Source organism: Aricia agestis, chromosome 19 (assembly GCF_905147365.1).
Source record: "Aricia agestis chromosome 19, ilAriAges1.1, whole genome shotgun sequence".
Lineage (NCBI taxonomy): Eukaryota > Metazoa > Arthropoda > Insecta > Lepidoptera > Lycaenidae > Aricia > Aricia agestis.
This window is the reverse complement of record NC_056424.1, coordinates 2,523,094-2,543,105: the sequence shown is the minus strand read 5'-3', so window position 1 is coordinate 2,543,105 and position 20,012 is coordinate 2,523,094. Positions and strand designations below refer to the sequence as shown.

General features: G+C 38.4%; 4 protein-coding genes across 5 annotated transcripts; all 4 read left to right on the top strand.

Annotated features, from left to right (window-relative positions):
- Positions 1-258: 258 nt before the first annotated feature.
- Positions 259-1,727, top strand: LOC121736830 (28S ribosomal protein S35, mitochondrial). The gene is made up of 2 exons (XM_042128250.1): positions 259-584; positions 883-1,727. Exons 1-2 carry the CDS (start codon positions 363-365, stop codon positions 1,684-1,686), a joined length of 1,026 nt encoding a protein of 341 aa, XP_041984184.1. The 5' UTR covers positions 259-362; the 3' UTR covers positions 1,687-1,727.
- A 488-nt stretch (positions 1,728-2,215) lies between these two features.
- LOC121736825 lies at positions 2,216-18,891 on the top strand. 2 transcript variants are annotated; one of them, XM_042128245.1, is made up of 13 exons: positions 2,216-2,363; positions 5,862-5,933; positions 6,940-7,121; positions 7,440-7,578; positions 10,374-10,507; positions 10,668-11,357; positions 11,394-11,635; positions 12,458-12,700; positions 12,856-12,986; positions 13,096-13,259; positions 17,333-17,480; positions 17,834-17,979; positions 18,757-18,891. In XM_042128245.1, exons 1-13 carry the CDS (start codon positions 2,285-2,287, stop codon positions 18,877-18,879), a joined length of 2,493 nt encoding a protein of 830 aa, XP_041984179.1. In that variant the 5' UTR covers positions 2,216-2,284; the 3' UTR covers positions 18,880-18,891. The 2 variants fall into 2 exon arrangements, with proteins under 2 accessions (XP_041984179.1, XP_041984178.1); XM_042128244.1 differs by having other exon boundaries at positions 2,217-2,363; positions 10,668-11,635.
- Positions 7,952-9,620, top strand: LOC121736828 (putative aminopeptidase W07G4.4). The gene has a single exon (XM_042128249.1). It carries the CDS (start codon positions 8,034-8,036, stop codon positions 9,567-9,569), a length of 1,536 nt encoding a protein of 511 aa, XP_041984183.1. The 5' UTR covers positions 7,952-8,033; the 3' UTR covers positions 9,570-9,620.
- On the top strand, positions 14,227-16,811 carry LOC121736826 (heat shock protein 68-like). The gene is made up of 2 exons (XM_042128246.1): positions 14,227-16,397; positions 16,630-16,811. The coding sequence occupies exon 1, from the start codon at positions 14,477-14,479 to the stop codon at positions 16,382-16,384; it is 1,908 nt and encodes a 635-aa protein (XP_041984180.1). The 5' UTR covers positions 14,227-14,476; the 3' UTR covers positions 16,385-16,397; positions 16,630-16,811.
- Positions 18,892-20,012: the final 1,121 nt, after the last annotated feature.

The following is a 20,012-nucleotide window of genomic DNA, read 5'->3' as shown; positions in this document are numbered from 1 at the left end:
ACCGAGCTTTGCTCGGTATTCGATAAAACACGAATAAAATGTCATTTTCTAAAAATTATTCCTAGCTAGATCGATTTATCGCCCCCGAAACCCGCTATATACTAAATTTCATGAAAATCGTTCGAGCCGATTCCGAGATTCCAATTATGTCTAAATATACAAGAATTGCTCGTTTAAAGATATAAGATAGTAGTGAGAAGTGCCATAATAAGAAAAAAAAATAAGAAGAGGAGGAACTATAAAAAAGAAATATAACCTAATTTTTCAACTCAATACTCATAAATCTTTCCTGTTTCCAGTATTTATTTTGTATTATTAACTAATAATATGGAATTCTGAATCGTCGTCTCGAACACATCAAAATGAGTATAATTACTAGACGTTACAACGGTAGTGTGTTTTATTACAATGCTCAAATATTATGGCGATGCCATTCTACATCTCTAGATATTGGGAAAAAAGGTGAAGAGGAAGAGGAGTTTAGAGTTCTTGATATTTTGAAAAAAAGGGAGAGACAACAAAGGAAAAAATTTCAGAGGAACGATGTTCAGCCAGATAGATCAGAGCGGATGGCCACCAATCAGGTACGGTATACTGTGTAGTTACCACCTAAATAATCAAATATTTTTGTATTCCTAGTTCTATTAAAATTTAAAAGCAATCGAGAATGATGTTATTTGTAGCATAAGAAAGTAAAACTAACTTTTATTACTAATACATTACTTATAATTTCTTTCATTGTGTTGAATGTTTCTATACTTTTCTAAAAGTTATGTTGCTAAACCTTATTAAATATTACTTCATACAATATAATAATGGAAGAGTAACAAAAGTACTTCAACTTTATAATATAATTTAGAGATAATTTTTTTTTTCTTTCAGGATTGGGGCAATGTTTGGCCTGGACCCAGATCTTTTCATCCATCTTCTGTGCCGCTGCCCATTAGACAGGGCTACGTCCCGAAAGGCCAGGCGCCACCGGGCAAGAAAGCTAATGCGGAACTCATGAAAGTTCCAAATTTTCTCCACCTCACTCCCCCTGTAATCAAAAGGCAATGTGAGGCAATAAAACAGTTCTGTACCGAATGGCCCAAGCTGCTCAACAGCGAGGAGGCTATAGAGAAGCATTACCCACAGGAAATCATCACATCCGACTACTGCCACGCCAGCCCGACAATACGCAACCCTCTTTCCCGTATTGTAACTCTCCGCATAAAATTGTCTAACCTCAACTTAGACAAACACGCAAAAGACAAGTTCCTGAGGTTGGTTGGTGATAAATATGACGAAAAGACAGATTTAGTCACCATAACAGCGGACAGATGTCCTGTACGGAAACAGAATTTGGATTATGTAAACTATTTGCTGACTGCGTGCTATCATGAAGCTTGGACTGTTGAAGATTGGGAGAAAGAGAAAAGTTTGGATGATATGGAATATTACGACTTTGATACTCAACCATCAAAGAAGAACCTAGTTAATTGGCATTTAAGAAGTAGCGGTGAAGAGAAATCCCTGTCGAAAGAAGAGTATGTTGCATTTGATGTTTCATCCATACCAAATGCAGATGAATATAAGGATGCAGTATCCAGTTTATTTAACAATGCAGAAAGTGATGAGACTGTAAAAAAATATGGGTCAGCTGTACGGAAACTACTTGGATTACCCGAGGAAAAATTAGTTTAATACATTGTATTTTATTTAATAAAAACTGTAAATTAGTTGTATTTTTTGTAAATTTTTATATTATACCCTATTATTATATTTTATTCATAGACAGATGTAAGCTCTATGTATGTTCAAAGGTGCATTGTTTGCTACCAGATAAAATGTGATTTGGTTCGAGATTAATGAAATTCTATATAGAAAGCGTTTTTGAATAACTATTATGTTTACCTATACTCCACTCGGGCTAACTTCTTCTTCTTCTTTTGTCGCTAGCGGTCATTGACTCCCTGTCAAAGACTTGTCATTTTCCATATAAACCGCGATTGACAATGAAGTGTCAGATGTTATCAATCGTGGTTTTATATGGAAAAGTTAGCCCGAGTGGAATATAGTAGTCAGCGTGACACTAAAATCTTGTCCTTGCAGACTGTTGAGCGAGTTTGATTTCAAGGCTGAGCACGGAGCTTTGTATTAGCTCCGTGAGGCTGAGTTACTTTACTGTACATAGTACATACAGGTAATACTCATGTTGTGTTAATAGCATTGTAAATTGAATTTTAGCAATAAAACTCTTGTAACTCATAAAATACAGCCAACAATGTTATGAGGTAAAAAAATGGCCGTGTTATTTCTCGTTCTCTTTGTTTCAACCGAAATTTTAAATATAAACTGTATTCAGGACGCAAGGGATGACGGTAATATCTGCAAATATTTTTTTTATAAAACATAATAATATTTAAGTATTAACCTCCACTTTTTGGCAAGTCGGTTAATAAGGTGCTCGAATGAAGAGTTTCTGACTTGCTTCTGTACTAAGTATTTAGATTTTAGGGCGATTTAGGGAACAACATAAATATAATATGTAAGTACAGCCAGTTTGACATAGGTAAAATCGCGCAAAAAGTTTTCTTCCAATAAATAGGAGAAAGCTGTGTTTAAAATGATCCTAGGGAGAATGCTCATAGTTTAATCACTATACCTAGCCGACATGGCTATCTTGCATGTTTCTCTATTTTCAAAGATTAAGGGGAGGTTATTCCTAAATTAGCAGGCCGATGTCTGTCAGTGCGAATATTGACGTAAAAGACATTAAAATAACATTCATATCAGCGCACCTTGTACAGTGGCGGTTACGACGATCGCCGCGTCCATGATAGGGCGAAATAGGAGAAAAAACCTTTTTACTTAGATAAAAAATAGTATAACTAAACATGTATCCGTACATTTCCCTGTAAAATTTGAATAGTAATCGAACTATCCAAATTATTTTTTGATTGAGTCCCTGTAAGTCCTATAAAACTGAAAATGTTTTTAAAATCGAGGTTGTTTCGGATTTTTTTTTTATCGAGCAAAATTATCTGTATTGTGTTTCTAACCGTAAAAGTCACTAGTTAGAAGATGTATCTATACATGTATATATTTTTCAGTTTTTTTTAATGACGCTTTCTTTAACCCTCCGCATACCAGGTGAAAAATTCAAACGTCCCATACAAGGTGGGGTCAAAATTGCCAATATTTAATTTAATATTTTAAGGTTATTTTTGATATTTTTGCATTTATTACTTATTTTTTGTAATTTAGAGGATATAGACTACGTATACAAAAAAAATTTAGATAAGGTATTTATATTTATTATTTGTAATCATACAACAAAACTTGCCCTTCTCTGGCAATTAAAAAATCACTTAAACATAAGAATCACGTATTTTGATGAGATCCGACATATTTATAACAACAATTAAAAACAGGAATAATAAAAAATAAAATCAAATTTAAGCATTTTCAAGTAAATCAGCACAATCTTCGCATATATAAATACTATGTTCCAAACACAACGGTGCATCGCATTTCGCGCAAGCGCGCGTTGATTTTCGATCTTTGGATCATGGGCATCTAGAGCATCTTTGGCGTGAATTTGGTTTTTTTGTTTTTTTTGGAGGACTAAGTGGTTCGCCTAAATGCTCCGCAACTCTCTTACGCAATTCTCTCGGTAATCTTTCATTTTCTTTTCTTATCTTTTGTTGCTCTTCTATCAACGACAATCCTAATTCTTTATGAACTCTCTTCTTTGGTTTGTTTTTCCTTTATTTGTTCCATTATTCAGCATATACATCACCATTGCATTTATACCTGCATGATTCAATAGGCTGAAAAATATTGTAAGTGGCCAGCGTTGTGAATTTCTAGAAACATCATACGTTCTAGCCAGCTTATCCACCACATCAACGCCCGACTTCGTCGCATTATAGAATGTTATCATTTCTGGCTTCTGTTGTACTCCAGTTTCGGGGTCTATTACACAATCATGGTGCATAGAAGACATCAGGTAGACTATTTTTCTTGGCTTTGGCACATATGAGACGATTGTGACTTTATCTTGAAAACCAAATAAAGATGTATATTTTTCACGTGCTTTCTTGAACTCTTGAGGGATATATGTCTTATTGGCCCGCAATGTTCCCACCACAGTAAGTTTGTGATCCTGTAGTAACTCCATCGTAGTCTCATAGCTGGTGAAGTAGTTATCCACTGTGATGTTACGCGCAGTTCCTGACACACAATTTATCATTCGTTTCACGAGATCGTGGGGTTTGTTACTTACGGCATATGGACTACCTTCAGGTTGCTTTCCACAATACACCTCTAAGTTGCAGTTGTAACAAAATACTCGAACACTTCACGAATGGGTGCAAGTTTATCATATTTAGCTCGCTCTGCTCTTGAATACATATCGTCAAATCGAAGTTTCTCCAGTAAGAACATAAATCTGTTTCGAGACATTGTTAATCGAAACACCTCTATGCCAGTTCCGTCCGTTGCCCATAGATCTTCCGTATTCTGCCTTCCTGATCTATATAAACCTGCCAGTAATAACAGCCCAAATAATGCTTTTAATTCAGCTCTTGTCACTTCAGCCCGCGTTGAGTCTAATTTATCTCCCGTTCTGTTCTCCAATAAATTTGAAGTAGAAATTTTTTCGTTGGTATGAAGCCATATTACATCCATTATGGGTTCTGAAATAAACACCTCAAAACACTCTAAATGAGATTTCTTTTGTTGAAATTGTGACTTTACTCCGGGAGCACCTCTTACAATGTTTTCATCTCTAGTCCGGACATTAGATCGAGGAGGTAGTTTTTGCCAGTTTGTGCCATCTTTTGCTATAAAAACATCATTGGAAAGGCCTTGATCATCCAATGCAGTAGAACATGTAGGAGAATCAAGATTATATTGAGCTGATGGTGACAAGCTGTTTTGGCGGCTATCTGCTTGGTGAGATGTTACGCGACGTAAAATTTCAAGTGACGCAGGCGACTGATGACCTTGAGAAGTGCATTGATTTCTCGGTTGAAGACCTCTAGAAGCACCTCTGTTCGTTCGGAAACTCCCCCTAGAAGTACCTCGGTTGCTTCGAGAACGACCAGTAGTACCACCTCTGTTAGTTCGAGAACGACCTCTAGAAGCGCCCCTGATGGTTTGAGAACGACTCCTAGAAGTACCTCTTGTTGTGAGAAATAGATATTCTTCATCTTCTTCTGCATCTACTTCCGTAAGACATTCAGACGCTATACTACAATGGTCCGATTCGCAATCATTCTCAGCAGAAATCGCTTCGTCCTCCGAATCAAAATCATTTTCCAATAAACACCTCTCAATTTCTGAGTCCTGGAGAAAGCGCGGCATTTCCACTAAAAAAAATTTTTTCATTACAATTGTTGTAAAAAAACCTACAAAAACGATCAAAAATCAAGTTAAGAGTACTTACGTTTTTGACGACGTCCCGTACAACGTGGGGTCTGAGACGCCTGGCACACGTCTATCTCCCAAACGCGCGCGCGCAGAACTGAGCGAAGTCGGTGGTAAACGTGGCAACGTCGCAAACGCAGCTACTAAAGGTTATAACTTTCGAGCGCAATTATTTAAAAAGTTATCGCTAATTATTTTAAGCTGGGGTCTGTGATACCCCACCTCGTATGCGGAAGGTTAAAAATTACTCATTCTAGAAACGTGAATTTGGAATAACCTAGCCTTAAGGTATATTCCATAAAGTTAATATACTTACTATATCAACTTTATGGTACTTATTTATATTCAAATTTAGTGCCTTGTTCTGATAGGAGTATTGTATTCTATCTGGACCCCGTGAACTTGTTCACTCTCGTGGAGTAGTTCTAACTTGTTATTATTTTTAGTAACTAAAAGAGAAAACTTCGTATTCTGGCCCGATGGTGTGGTACCATTTTTTATCCAAACACGCAACTTCGGTAAGTACAAAATATAATTATTACATAATTACCTATTTATCATTTATCAGCATGCCACCTAAACGTGGAGTGGAGAGTTGCGGGGTGAGAGGGGAAGCATTTCATCCCAGTTTGCTCGCTCATAATATTTTGTTTTTAATTTTTATTTCCCCCCCAAGACCTTTCGGGTGTGTACGTGTTCCTTGTAGAGAGTTCACTGTGAAAGGAACACGTACACACCTTAAAGTATTATCACTTATTTTTGTTACACCCTGTAGAATCCTGGCTACGCCCATGCTTATCAGACTAGGTGACGCCCGCAGCTCCGTTGCGCCAAAATTTATTTACTTATGTACCTAATACATTTTTCCGGGATAAAAAGCATCATCCAAATTTCAGCAAAATCGGTTCAGCGGTTTGGGCGTGAATAGGTAACAGACTGACACACTTTCGCATTTATAATATTAGTATGGATATTTTTTTAGATACGCAAGCCACTTATTTATTAAGAACCTTCTTACCCTCTAGAGATTCTGCCCGCAACTTAGTTCACACCGAAATTCGTTTTAAATCTCACAGCCCACAGGAACACTACGTTTTTCGCGGCTAAACTTTGATGTAGGTACTTACTATTCATTAAAATCGCTTCAGAGCTTTGCCCCAATTTCACCAACGTCTGTTAGTGTTAACAGCTTGTTAAAATGTAATGTCTTCTCTTTCATTCATATGAAAATCGAAAGAGGTAACGTCATACTTACTAATTCCGGCGTCTTTAATTTTATTTTACTTTAATTTTAATTTAACAGTCGTTGGTGAAATTGGGGCAAGCGTTAGGATCGCTTCATACTGCATCATGAATCTAACGCAACGCGATGTGAAGATGCGAAAACGTACGAATTTCCGACCATGTGGGTTTTGAGTTTTGATCGCTTTACTATTAATAGCTCTACAAATTTTGCAACTGAACCCATTGAGTTATAAGTACTACGTACGTAGTACTTGTAACCATTTAAAACCTATTGCTTAGATAAAGACCAGCAGCTAGCGATCACGTCAGCTCTAGCCAAGTTCAGCTTCAAGACCTGCCTTCAGTTCAAGCCAGTGTTCGAGGAGCCAAAACTTGACAGACATGTGCTCGTCCTGGAGAATCCGCACGGCATCAAGAAATGCGTCATCAACACAAAGGGTCACGCGGTGGAGGAGCCCCATGTGAGTGACATGTACCCCCAATGATAATGTGGAATGAATATAGGTAATGTAAAGTAAACATTGTAAAGCTATTACCGGGCTTTGCGATTAAATGAGCCGTTCAAAGAGCTTGAGTGTCAACTTTGTCAAGACAAGTTAGTTTACCATTAAAATGCATCGCATTGTCGCGTCCTGCTGCCTGCAGCGCCGTTCGTCCATACGTTTGTTACAGCTTCAAACGCGCTTAACGATAAAACCAGCCTGAGTAGCATAATAGCCGCCTATACGGCCTATACTTAAACATTTAGATCAAATTGAGACGAAAGGGAATATTTTCAGCGTCTGACAATCGGCTTTGACTGCTTGGCCTCGCCTCGTATCGACATGATGATAATGCGAGCGCTCGGCTTCCCCTTCGAGCACAACCGAGCCAGCAGGGACATCTACATTGATGTGCTGCTAGAAAACGTCGACCAGGGTAAGTCTAAGTGATGGTGACAGAGAAAAGGGCAGATTTTCTGGATCTGCCAATGGCCGAAGGTGTGAAACTGCTGCTCCTTCGGTCAGGGTTGGAATTGAAACCAAACATGAAAAAACGTTTGGCGTGATCTTAAGGTGCTTATTATACAAATCAGACAAACCAACGTTGCATTGTCGTATTTAATATAATAAATACACGGAAATACTTCATTCTCCTAATAATACAATTTGTCCTATTGACATCATACTTAGTACTCTTATCATAGAAGATAAACGCTTGCATTAATTAAATAATAACACAATAATGGCTCCTATGTGTTTATTGTGATATTTCGTGCCTTATCAACATTTATATCAGATAAATTAAATATGTGATAATTCTAATAATATAGTTTCGTAAACAGTTCTGAATTATAAAGTTTTACCCAGTGCTCCGACGGACGGGAAAGTAAGATGGCGCCTGCTCAGGAATACAAGTTGTACGAAAATATATTCATAGAGACCAACTTGCAGTCGGCCGACTACGATGGAGTGGTCCTCATTTTATACCCGGAGGAAATGAACGTAGCACTCCCGAGGGACATCGGCAGCTACATAGATAAAATCAACAAACTAGACAAGAACATACACAAGGTGCCTACCGTCTGGAACTGCGATTATGTGGCCGGCCAACGCCTGGTGCTGTCGCCGACTGGGAAAATAACACCCTACCATGATGTGAAAGTTGTGAAAGAAGCGGCCAAAAAGGGTATGACTCGAGCAATGGAGGCCGGGATGAAGAGACCTCTCATCGTAATAAAACACGTCGTTGACTACTCCGACGGGCAGCTCGTCAGCATCCTTGGAACTCTGGAGGCTCTGTACGTTCCGCTTCAAATGAGGGAGAGGCAGGATTCCAAAAATTTCATAAGAATCGGTTTCCACGCCGAAGAAAAACGAACCGAGGCCTTCGAGAGAATTGTGAGGAACGCCATAGCACTCGAGAGATCTAGAATTGTCACTAGAGACATCGCCGGGGGTGACCCCGAAAGAATGTCACCGATAAAGATAGTCGAATACCTGAAAAGCTCTTTCGATGAAAACACTAATGTGACGATAAAAGTGATCGATGACGAGGAGGAGCTGGCCGAAAATTATCCTCTCCTTGCCGCCGTGAATAGAGCCGCCACACGCGTTGAAAGACATAGAGCACGAATTGTCGAATTGGAGTACAATTCCTCCGATCCTAATAGAGTTACCGAAACGGTCATGCTAGTTGGTAAAGGTGTGACCTACGACACGGGCGGTGCCGATATCAAAATTCAAGGAAAAATGGCGGGTATGTCGCGTGACAAATGCGGGGCAGCCGCCGTTGCTGGATTTTTGAAAGCGTGTGCTATTTTAAAACCACCACACTTGAAGGTGGTCGGAGTATTGTGTCTATGTCGTAACTCGTGCGGCGCGGACTCATATGTATCGGACGAGCTCCTGGTCTCCAAGAGCGGGAAGACCGTAAGAGTCACCAACACCGACGCCGAGGGTCGGCTGGCGATGGCGGACGCTCTGTACCATGTAACAGAAAAGGCCGGCTCGGTACTGAACCCGCACATTTACACGATCGCCACGCTGACGGGGCACGCTGCCGCATGCTACGGAAGCTACACGGCAGCGATGGATAACCACTCCGCGAGGGCTACCAACCACGGGAGCCGCTTGCAACTGAGTGGCGCCAGCGTGGGGGAAGGTTTCGACGTGTCCACCGTCAGATCCGAGGACCTCGCGGTGAACGTCGGAAAATGCATGGGAGACGACTTAGTTCAATACGACACTTCAGCGAAATGTCGTAACCATCAGCTAGCAGCTGGGTTTTTGATTAAAGTGAGTGGACTCGAGGAGAAGAACATCAAGTACACGCATTTGGACATCGCCGGCTCTGCTGGCATGCCTCCTGACGAGCCCACGGCGGTTCCTGTACTCTCTTTGTGTCACCTGCACAAGGTTTTGCTTTAGACGACTTACAGCATACGTTACCACTGTATTTGAAAATTATAATTATTTTATTGAGTATTTAATAAAAGTTAATAAATTATATTTTTATTAATAAACACTTGTTAGTTCTTTCTTAGTTCTTTCATTATAGATAACATACCCAGTGACATTGAATTATTAAATTTGGAATAGATAAGATATTTCGTGCCAAAGACCTTAGTACATAATCCATGATAGTAACGGTAATTAGTAGCTGTAATTACTTGTTACTTTTAATTTCACAATCACATTTAAATAGAAGCAGCAAAAGTGGGTAAAGTTTATCAATCACTGGCCAGTGGCCACTCACCTCAGCTCAACAATTCTTTGAATCCCTCAGGCCTCAATCTATTTGCTAAAAGGGTCATATCCTTTAAGCGTTCTGAAAAATCCAGGCGTGCAAATAAACATGGTGATATTGTAAGTATAAGGTGAAAAGACAAGCTTAAAGATAAGCGTATTTATACGTGGGAGAGCCATGCTTCGGCACAAATGGGCCGGCTCGACCGGAGAAATACCACGTTCTCACAGAAAACCGGCGTGAAACAGCGCTTGCGCTGTGTTTTGCCGAGTGAGTGAGTTTACCGGAGGCCCAATCCCCTACCTTATTCCCTTCCCTGCCCTCCCCTATTCCCTTCTCTTCCCTCCCCTATTCCCTATTCCCTCTTAAAAGGCCGGCAACGCACTTGCAGCTCTTCTGATGCTGCGAGTGATGTTGCTTTCCATCAGGTGACCCGTTTGCTCGTTTGCCCCCTTATTTCATAAAAAAAAATGTTTCTGTTTTAGGCGCCATAGAATTGTACGCGAAGGAACAAAAACTACCCATTGAGTTGCGAGCGCTGCCGTATGATGTGAACAGTGTAATGCACTTCGATGACAGAGAGTACAGCAAAAATGGACATAGAACTTTTATATTTAAGGTTAATAACTAATAAGAAGTAAAAACATATTTTAAATATAAGAAACATAATATTCAACTTTATACAGCTTACAAAATTAATTTAAAATATCTTAAGATCATTTACTACTTTTTGACTGTAAAAACAAATACTTAATGATTATAAAGTTTGCTTTTTCCAGAATCCAAATACACGACAAAATCGTGTTGGCTTGTCACCTACAGATCTTCAGAAAGTAAACATCATATACGGCCCAGAATGTAAAACACGTGACCGTCTAGCCAAACTGAAGATCTGCTCTAATTATCCAGAAAACAAAAGAAGAAAGCGAGAGGCAGATTCTGAGAATAAAACTGCATTAGAATTAGACAACAAAAATGACTCGATAGATGGTAATAAAAACGAAACTCATATAGAAGTAGAGAAAAACGTTACGAACCTTCTCTTACCATCAAATAATTTAAATATCCCGTCAAATAAACACGTGCAAGGTACGAAAGATGGAAGTTCTGAAGATGTAAACATAGCGAGGACGTCAGATACGGATAAGCTATTAGTTGAATTAGTGCGAAAAATCAAGCAAGTTCGTAAACTCTCAATAGCATTAGCTAAGAGACATAAAACAAAAAGTGGATCAGCTCGCACCAAAGATACAGACGAAGATATGGCATTGACAGTTGTAAATTTACTATACACACTATCAGAAAATACCACATCAACTGATGAGGAAACTAGCTCGGGATTGAAAGTAGCCCGATCTGGTGGTTGTGATAAATGTAATGGTGAATATTGTTCGACAAAAATTCGGCCATGCTGTACAAAAGACAAAAGTGATGATTGTGAATCAAAAGAAAGTTATGCTACTACAAAAGTTGAATGCAATGGTAAACAGTTTCATTCAACAAAAAATAGGCCTGAAAAAGTTTACACTCAACTTAGAAATGTATTATTCTCAACTCGATACTATTCTAAGTATCGGAGATATGTGGATAATGAGGATATCTCTTCTTTTCGACATAAAAGAGAAGCCAATGCAACTGATAATGTTGTTTCTGGAGAAGTGACAACGATTCCGCATAATGTAACTAAAATAGAAAACACAACTCTCAAGACAGACAAAGACTCAAGAAGAACTTATTTTTTTAATAGGTAATTCTTGCAGTTTTTCAATTATTGGTGTCCTATATTAGAAATGGATTAAACTTTATGTTTTGAATTGTGTTTTAATGTGTATTGTGTTATGTGATTCCTACGCTCGCGTATAGTATGCTTTCGTTGTTAATATTTAGTAATCTGTGTGTAAAATTAGGTATAGGTATCTAATGAAAATAGAGAGTGGTCAACGCATCTTAACATTACTGCTGTGAAAATAATATATTTTAATCGGGTCATAACTCATTTCTATGGCAAAAAAAATACAGAATTTTAGTCTATTATTGACACTTTTGTCTACTATTGTAACGCCTCGCAACGTTGCAATGTGAATTGACCTTAAAAGTCACTAATTAACAGACAGAGTCGACAAAATGTCGTATGTATGGAGTAATAATATATTTATCATAAGCGGAATACATTTGAAAATCATTATTATATATACTTTATAATTTCAGACTTCCATTTTCTGTAGGTATACTTATTAAGTATTTTAATTATTATTAAGTATACCTACAGAAAATGGAAGTCTGAAATTATAAAGTATATATAATTTAATTATTATATATACTTTATAATTTCAGACTTCCATTTTCTGTAGGTATACTTATTAAGTAAATGTGAAGTCCTATGCTCTAATAGAGAGATTTTAATCAAGAAATAAAAATAATAAAAAAAACTGCAATTTGAAACATCTTAGATTTAATCGGGGAATACTCTAAAATGTAAAGATGATAGTATAAGTTTTTGCCATTTACCAATTTTAAACAACCTAAAACGGCAAAATCAACGACTAGGGTGACTATTAATATATTACAGAGATATTTTTGATACTGAAAATGGGTTTATCAAAGTGGACAACTATGCCGCAATAACACTACCACAATTTGGTGGTTTTTCAAGAGAAGTCGTCAAGAAAGAAAGGAAAGATGTTGAAATGAAAATAATTAGAAATAAAGATATAACAGAAGACGAAGTTATGCCAGGAAAAAAGAGCATTACCGAACTATATGCAGTTGATAATATCCACCTAACATCAGTTCAAACTCCTTATGAGTTTGGGTAAGATTCGAAAGATTTTAATTATACTTAATAATATATTATGCTTACTGAAATGCTTTTTTGAGCCTACTTTTACGTTTTGCTTGGTTTAGTATGTTTTTAATTTTTAAATATGTGTAAGTAAATAAATAAATCCCTGTTATTTTCTTTCCTAGAACGACGAGGAAGGTGGAAAAAAGTATTCTACCACAAACTGTACAACTATCTCAAGGAAACAAGGACTTTTACGGCGAACGTATTTGGCCAGAGGGAATCGTCTACTTCTCTATTGAAAACAACCCAAAATGTAAATTTTAACCACTGGCATTCTCGTTTTTTTCTTGCAAAAAATATTTTTTTTATTAAGATAATATAGTCGGTATAATTTCAAAGTTTTATATTGATGATTTTTTAAGATGACATTAACAATGTTCGACAAAAATTAGAAGAGGTGAACAAAATTTTACAAACCTACACATGCGTAGAACTGCAAGAGATCAAGGAAGATAAAAAAACGTCAGATTATATTGTTTTGGACACCAGCGCAGATTTCGTCGTTGGAAGAGTTGGAGGCAAACAGGTAAATAGGTAAATAAAAAATTCAGACCTCACGGCCTCTTGGGGCCCTTTTGGGTCGGTGGCCCGTGGCATTTTGTCAGCCCTGGCCCCTGCCACCATATTATAGTTACGCCACTGACAGTGCGGACTGCGGGCATTTCCCTCATTGTTCCTAGACTAGAAAGGTCAATGACCGTTGGTGCCATCTTATTATATTGTCTGATAAGCGCAAACATTTTTGACACACTTTTGATGCATATATTATTATTTTAATAAATATTTATATTTAACTCCCAAGGTTCTAGTTAAAACGAGATTATTTTAATTGATTTAATTTTAATGTGTCTATTTATATTAATTTCCCTGGGAAAATTTTCCCACGCTTCATCAAAAATATTCGCAGAAAGGGAAAGTAAAAGCAGATGAGGCGAGAGAGAAAGAGATAGATTAAGACTACTTCATCATTTTGTACTGACGTCACCTTTGACGTATTGTCGGGGTAGCCAACTTTAAATTTTACGCCTATTGTAGGCAAAACGAAATTGTTTACATAATAATATTACTCGTATATCATAATCCATGTTATGGTTAGACCAAAAACATGAACTTACCCTTTTCCATTGTAATATAAGTAATTATTATAATATCATGGGCGAACTAAAAGGAAATATCATAAACACCAGAAATTATTGGCTTTGCTTTAGTCAAGTACTTCTAATAAAACAGAAGTTAATCATATTTATAGTAATTTAAGTCTAAATATTTTGTTCAATTGTATTGTCTTATTATCCCAAAAAATTTAAGGCAAACAAAACATAAACAATACCGTTATTGATTATTAATATTAAGTAAACAGATAGTAAGTAATGCAGCGGTGGAAAGTATATAATTATAATAAAAAATAAATAATTATACTAAATATTTTTCAAAAAGTACATAATTCGATATTTTCTACGACGATTTAGTATTTCATAAAAGTAAATAATTTTAAAACACCACTGGACAGATAAAATTTCTATATATGGCAATCTTTTCCAGAAACGTCTATTGAACTTGCTTGTGATTGGCTAGTTCGTTTCTCGAACTTTCTTATTGGCTTCTGGGGACCTATATAAGCCAGCGCGGCGATTTGAATCGCTTCGAATGGTGCACAAAGTGTTTCCTTTTGATGTTAGATAATATTTAGTGTGACTTAGAATAAGTGATGTGTTTTTATTTTAATTAGTAAATAGTGTTATAATGGTGACTATTGGCATCGATCTAGGAACGACTAACACGTGTGTGGCTGTTTGGAGAAATAATAGTGTGGAAGTGATTCCGAATGAAGCTGGGAACAGACTAACGCCATCTTATGTGGCATTTACGAAGACTGAACGTCTAATAGGCGAGAGCGCCAAAAATCAAGTCTCCAACAACACCGCTAATACAATATTTGGAGTAAAACGATTTTTAGGCCGACAGTTCGACGATATTGTGTTACAAAAAGACATAAAAAGATACCCATTTAAAATTATAAACTGCAACGGTAAACCAAAGATAGTTATTAAACATAAAGGAAACAAAAGAACATATTCCCCCGAAGAAATATGTGCTATGATCATCTACCGGATGAAAGAGATGGCGGAGTCATATTTGAGTGTCAAAGTGGAAAAAGCCGTGCTCACAGTTCCCGCATACTTCGGTGACGCCCAGCGACAGGCGATCAAGCTAGCCGGTTCCATAGCCGGTTTGGAAGTTATAAGAATCATTAACGAACCGACATCGGCTGCAGTCGCTTATGGCTTAAACCGGCGCCTCACTGGAAAACGAAATATCCTTGTGTACGACTTGGGAGGAGGTACATTCAACGTATCGGTGCTATCCATAGGAAATAGTTGCCTGTACGAGGTGAGAGCCGTTGCTGGAAATTTAGGATTGGGAGGAGAGGATTTCGACAATCGCTTGGTTGCTCATTCCCTTGAAGATATACGTAAACGTTACGGAATTGATATAGAGAGTCCAAAAAACTTGCTGTGCCTGAAATCAGCGGCGGAAACTACGAAACGATCTCTGACGTCGGCTCGGGATGCGATTCTGCAAATCGAATCGTTCTGTAATGGCAACGATTACTACTGTCGCGTATCCCGAACTTTGTTCGAAAAATTATGTTCAGATTTATTTGAAGATACCCTGAAACTCGTAGGAGATGTTCTATCCGAGGCGAGGATGTTGAAACATAACATTCACGATGTAGTTTTAGTCGGTGGTAGTACAAGGATCCCCAAAATTCGAAAGATGCTTACAGAATACTTTGATGGAAAACATCTGATGGTCCTTAACAATCCAGACGAAGCGATCGCTACTGGAGCTGCAGTTCAAGCCGCTATTCTAACGGGGCTATGTAATGATAATTTGAAAAGACTCTTGCTCATTGATGTGCTACCTCTGTCTTTAGGTGTAGAAACCGCAAGAGGCTTAATGTTTAAGGTAGTGGAAAGAAATACTCCAATACCTTGTCGTCAGACCAAAGAAATCACTACTCTAGAGGATTTTCAAACTACAATGACGATAGAAGTTTTCGAAGGTGAAAGAACTTTGACCAAAGACAATCGTCTCCTAGGCGTTTTTGAACTGAATAAAATACCACCAGTGCCGAGGGGAATAGCAAAGATTGACATTATATTTGAAATCGATTCAGACAGTATATTAACAGTTTCTGCTAGAGACCGAAGCACGGGTAATAGTGAGAGTATAACCATTAAAAACATGAACAAATTATCCAAGGACGAAGTGCAAACAATGATAGATGATGCAAAAAAGTTTCGTGAAGAGGACGACGAAAACAAAAGTCGCTTAGAAGTTAGGAATCAGTTGGAAACATACATTTATGATGTAAAGACGACTGTAACAGAAAATTTGGACAAACTTAGCGGTGAAGAATGCGCTCACATGATCGGCGAATGTGTAAATGCTCTTACGTGGATTGACGAAAATCCAGATTGCTTGAGAGAGGAATATGAAAGGAAAATGTCTGAACTTTTAATACGATGGTCATCCTTTTTGAGAAAAATTAGGGGTCACGTTGTAAAACGACAACGGAGCGAGCTGTACAGTTCTGATGGCGAAGATAACGGAACTACTGTAGAGGAAATTCATGAAGAGAAGTGATAATACCTGAATCGTAAGTAATAGCATTAGATGATGTTTCATTCAATGTTTCATGCATAAACTTAGTCATGTCATCATTATACTTTACCCAGAACGGTAAGTATTCATATATATAAAATATAATATGGACTTCATCATCTTCTTCTTCTTCTGATGTTTTTTCTTTGCTTAGTTTTCATCTTTTTTCGTAAGAATAATTGATGTCTGTTTGTTGTGATAATTTAGTTCAATGACCACTTTTTCAGCATACGCTAATCGAAGAAGCTTGGAGCATCTTTTTCATTCTAGTGGAATCTTTACTGACTTTTAATAAGGAGGAGGCTATAATCATGCACATTGCTCTTGGATATTTTACACTTTGTTATGCTTTTACTCTCCTGAAAATCCTGTTACCTCTTTTAATCTTTACTATTCAATATAGTAAAATGTGTTGATCTGAAATCTTCTTTTAATTTACCTTCCTTGATGTACCTTTTCATAAATTTTGTTACTTGTTAAAAAAAAACTGCAGTTTCAAAATTGCATCTGATAAAGAATTAACGACTTTTTATGAACCTATTATAGAGCTCTTTTTTAACCGATGTTCTTACAGTTGCCTTAAAGTTTTTAACGGCACACCGCATAATAGAGTAATGCCATCCATATGCCATAAAAAATGCCATCCACACCGATTTCGGTTATCCCATACCACCAAACATAGGATGCTGCTTAGTTTGCGCCTGTGAAAGGCAGATCCATTTATCTCATTTAGATATCTCACTAGCCGCGTATTGACCAAGCGAGCAGCTTCGCGAGGCTCGGGCCGCGGCATGCTCGGGCGAGGTAGCGCGTACGTTGGCCTCGGGTGAGGCACGTCTTGGCCGACCGTAGGATTGGACTCACGAGGCAGACTTGCGAGGCTGCTCGCTTAATCTGTACGCGGCTATTTACCACAATGGTGGTTTCCAGAAGTTCGGAGTACTGGAGCTGTTCGAAGGCGGTCAGCACCGCCAGCACGCGGCGATGGTGGTGATGGGCATGCTGGGGTTCTACTTCGAGCTGGCCAGGCACGACCGGGACAAGTACGTGCTAGTACACATGCGGCATATCAGACCAGGTATTTGGGCATATGGCTAACCACACAATACACATTCCCACCAGTCACCACTGCAACTCCTGTGGCCTAGGACCAACTGTAGTAGGCAGCCACAAAACCCTTTTGACATGATGATTTTAGGTCAACTTGTCTAACGGTTTTGCTGAAGTACCATTTTCTTATACGTAGACGCTTCTGCTATAATATAGCAATTTTGTCTCTCAGAGAAAATCATCTCTTGGGTTGAAGCATTCAAAAGCTTATGATACGTCTGCCAGTCTGATAATTGCCTCTGCCTTTGACCTTCACGTTAATTCTCATAGTGACAGAAGTGCTCACCTTCGTCCTTTACGCCTCTCTATCTCACGTTTCAGACAAACTGCACCACTTTGAGAAACTGCACGCGGACGCGACTCTCGCGGTGCCGTATGACTACCGCAGCGCGACGCACCCGCCCTGGCAGTATTGGCGGAGGTTGGGCAAGTCCGGCATATCATCCGTCGCCACGCATAAAGACAAAGTAAGACACAGGAGTAATTACTGCATGCAGACGCGACGCTCGCGGTGCCGTACGACTACCGCAGTGCGCCACACCCGCCCTGGCAGTATTGGCGGAGGTTGGGCAAGTCCGGCATATCATCCGTCGCCACGTATAAAGACAAAGTAAGACACAGGAGTAACGATACAGCAGGCTGATTCACGATTTCCGTTCGACTCGGATTCGTAAACTTTTAACCGTGCGGTCATTGGCTACCTAACGGCTAACGCGAGTGTTTAATTGGATGTTGCGCGGTGAAGCCTCCGAATCCTAATCGAATTGCGCATTACGATTGTAAATCAGGATCAAATTAACATAATATGTGGCAGCTCTTGTAGATTCACAGCATGCCCACAGCCATAATAAGGAATGATGAACGCTCAACGGCCAACGCCATTGATCACCGACACTGTATTTAATATCCTTGAATACAAACGAATAACCATACATTCTCAATGTGACTTTCCGATCTTTGTCGCAAGCAACCGTGACAAAAATCGGACAATGTCGGTAGAAAATGAAACCTACAGGTGAAACCTATAGGTCATAAATTGGTATTTTGCTTGAATTTTCGTCGGTTGCGTTCGCTTTCGGCAAAGATCGGAAAGCCACCTATAAAAGGGTAAGTACATTAAGAACAATTTCAAAAAACTTAAATACGGTAAGTATATTTAATTCCAATGTGTGTATTTTAAAAATTTTAGCCTGAATCCAGATATTATAGCCAATTAAAGGTAAAAACCAAATTTTTCCTTTTAGGATCCCGATGGCACAATAATGAAGTCTCTCGGGCAGAACTCACGTCTTCTCTCCAAGTTAGACCTCGTGAAGATCAACAGCGTCTACGGCACGGCGTGTTTTGAAAACGCAAGTGATAAATAAATTCTGTTTTATTAGAGATGATCTGTTTTATTCTTATCCATTGAGGTACTTAATACTTTATCTATGTTCTTATCACTTTTGCCGCGAAAGAGTTATTCTTTGGAACAGCAACACCGCGAGTAGTAAGCAAAGGTTTGATCATTCAAACCCTCCAGTAAATTCATCCAGTAATTGGAAAACGCATCCAAAATGTGAACTGACCCTTAGGACAAATGTCATTGCGGAAGTAAGGGCGCGTGCAGAGTGCAGACCTCTGCTGTAAACGCGCTGTTTACCTATCGCGCGCAAAATACGCACACTTCTGAACGCGCCCTCACTAATCGCAAAGACAATTCGTAAAAGGCATTACAAAAACGCTTACAATAGCTGTTTTAACTTTTATGTACTCACTTGATTAGAAAATTTTACTCTACAATCTCTGGACTTGAACAAATACTGGACTGAGCTTTCACGAACACATCGCTTCTGCTGACCACGTCGTATATGTCGATGTTTTGAGCAAACTTTTTCTTGAGTAACAAACACTTTTCTCTGTATATTATGACGCTGACGGCTGAAAAAAGAAAAAACATAAGAGGGACGAACATAACGAAGAAAAGTATACTTAGTACTTACACGACAATTCGCGATAATCTAGATACGGGAGTAGATACTAAAATCATTGACCTAAACGTGATAACGGATTTTAGCCGTAGACATGATGCAAAATGTAAAACTTACTCTTATTCTAATTTAAGTTTCAATAATAAGCCTTTGAAGAGCAATATAATGTATTCACTATTCAACAATAGATGACGCCCTCGACTCGTTTATCGCGCGAGAATGTATAATTTTCCGGGATGATAAATATCCCATGTATTTCCCGAGCCTCAAAATATATCCACACCAAATTTCAGTAAAGTCGGTTCAGCGGTTTGGGCGTGAAGAGGTTACAGACAGACAGAAAGACACACTTTCGCATTTATAATATCAGTAGTTAATCAGTAATAGATGCGGGATGCCTATAACATAATGAATAATACCTACCTTCTTTCCATGAAAACTACCGTGTATTGTTTTAACCAACGTTTCAACTTACCCGGTCTTTCTACGATCGGCGCTGTAATTTTCAATCTTAAAGATTTTCGCTCCTC

Coding starts and splice junctions, on each gene's coding strand:
- LOC121736830 (XM_042128250.1), top strand. CDS start 363: ATGAGTATAATTACTAGACGTTACAACGGTAGTGTGTTTTATTACAAT. Junction 585..882: donor AGCGGATGGCCACCAATCAG/GTACGGTATACT, acceptor TTTTTCTTTCAG/GATTGGGGCAATGTTTGGCC.
- LOC121736828 (XM_042128249.1), top strand. CDS start 8,034: ATGGCGCCTGCTCAGGAATACAAGTTGTACGAAAATATATTCATAGAG.
- LOC121736826 (XM_042128246.1), top strand. CDS start 14,477: ATGGTGACTATTGGCATCGATCTAGGAACGACTAACACGTGTGTGGCT.
- LOC121736825 (XM_042128244.1), top strand. CDS start 2,285: ATGGCCGTGTTATTTCTCGTTCTCTTTGTTTCAACCGAAATTTTAAAT. Junction 5,934..6,939: donor TATCCAAACACGCAACTTCG/GTAAGTACAAAA, acceptor CCTATTGCTTAG/ATAAAGACCAGCAGCTAGCG. Junction 13,260..17,332: donor GAAGAGTTGGAGGCAAACAG/GTAAATAGGTAA, acceptor GGTGGTTTCCAG/AAGTTCGGAGTACTGGAGCT.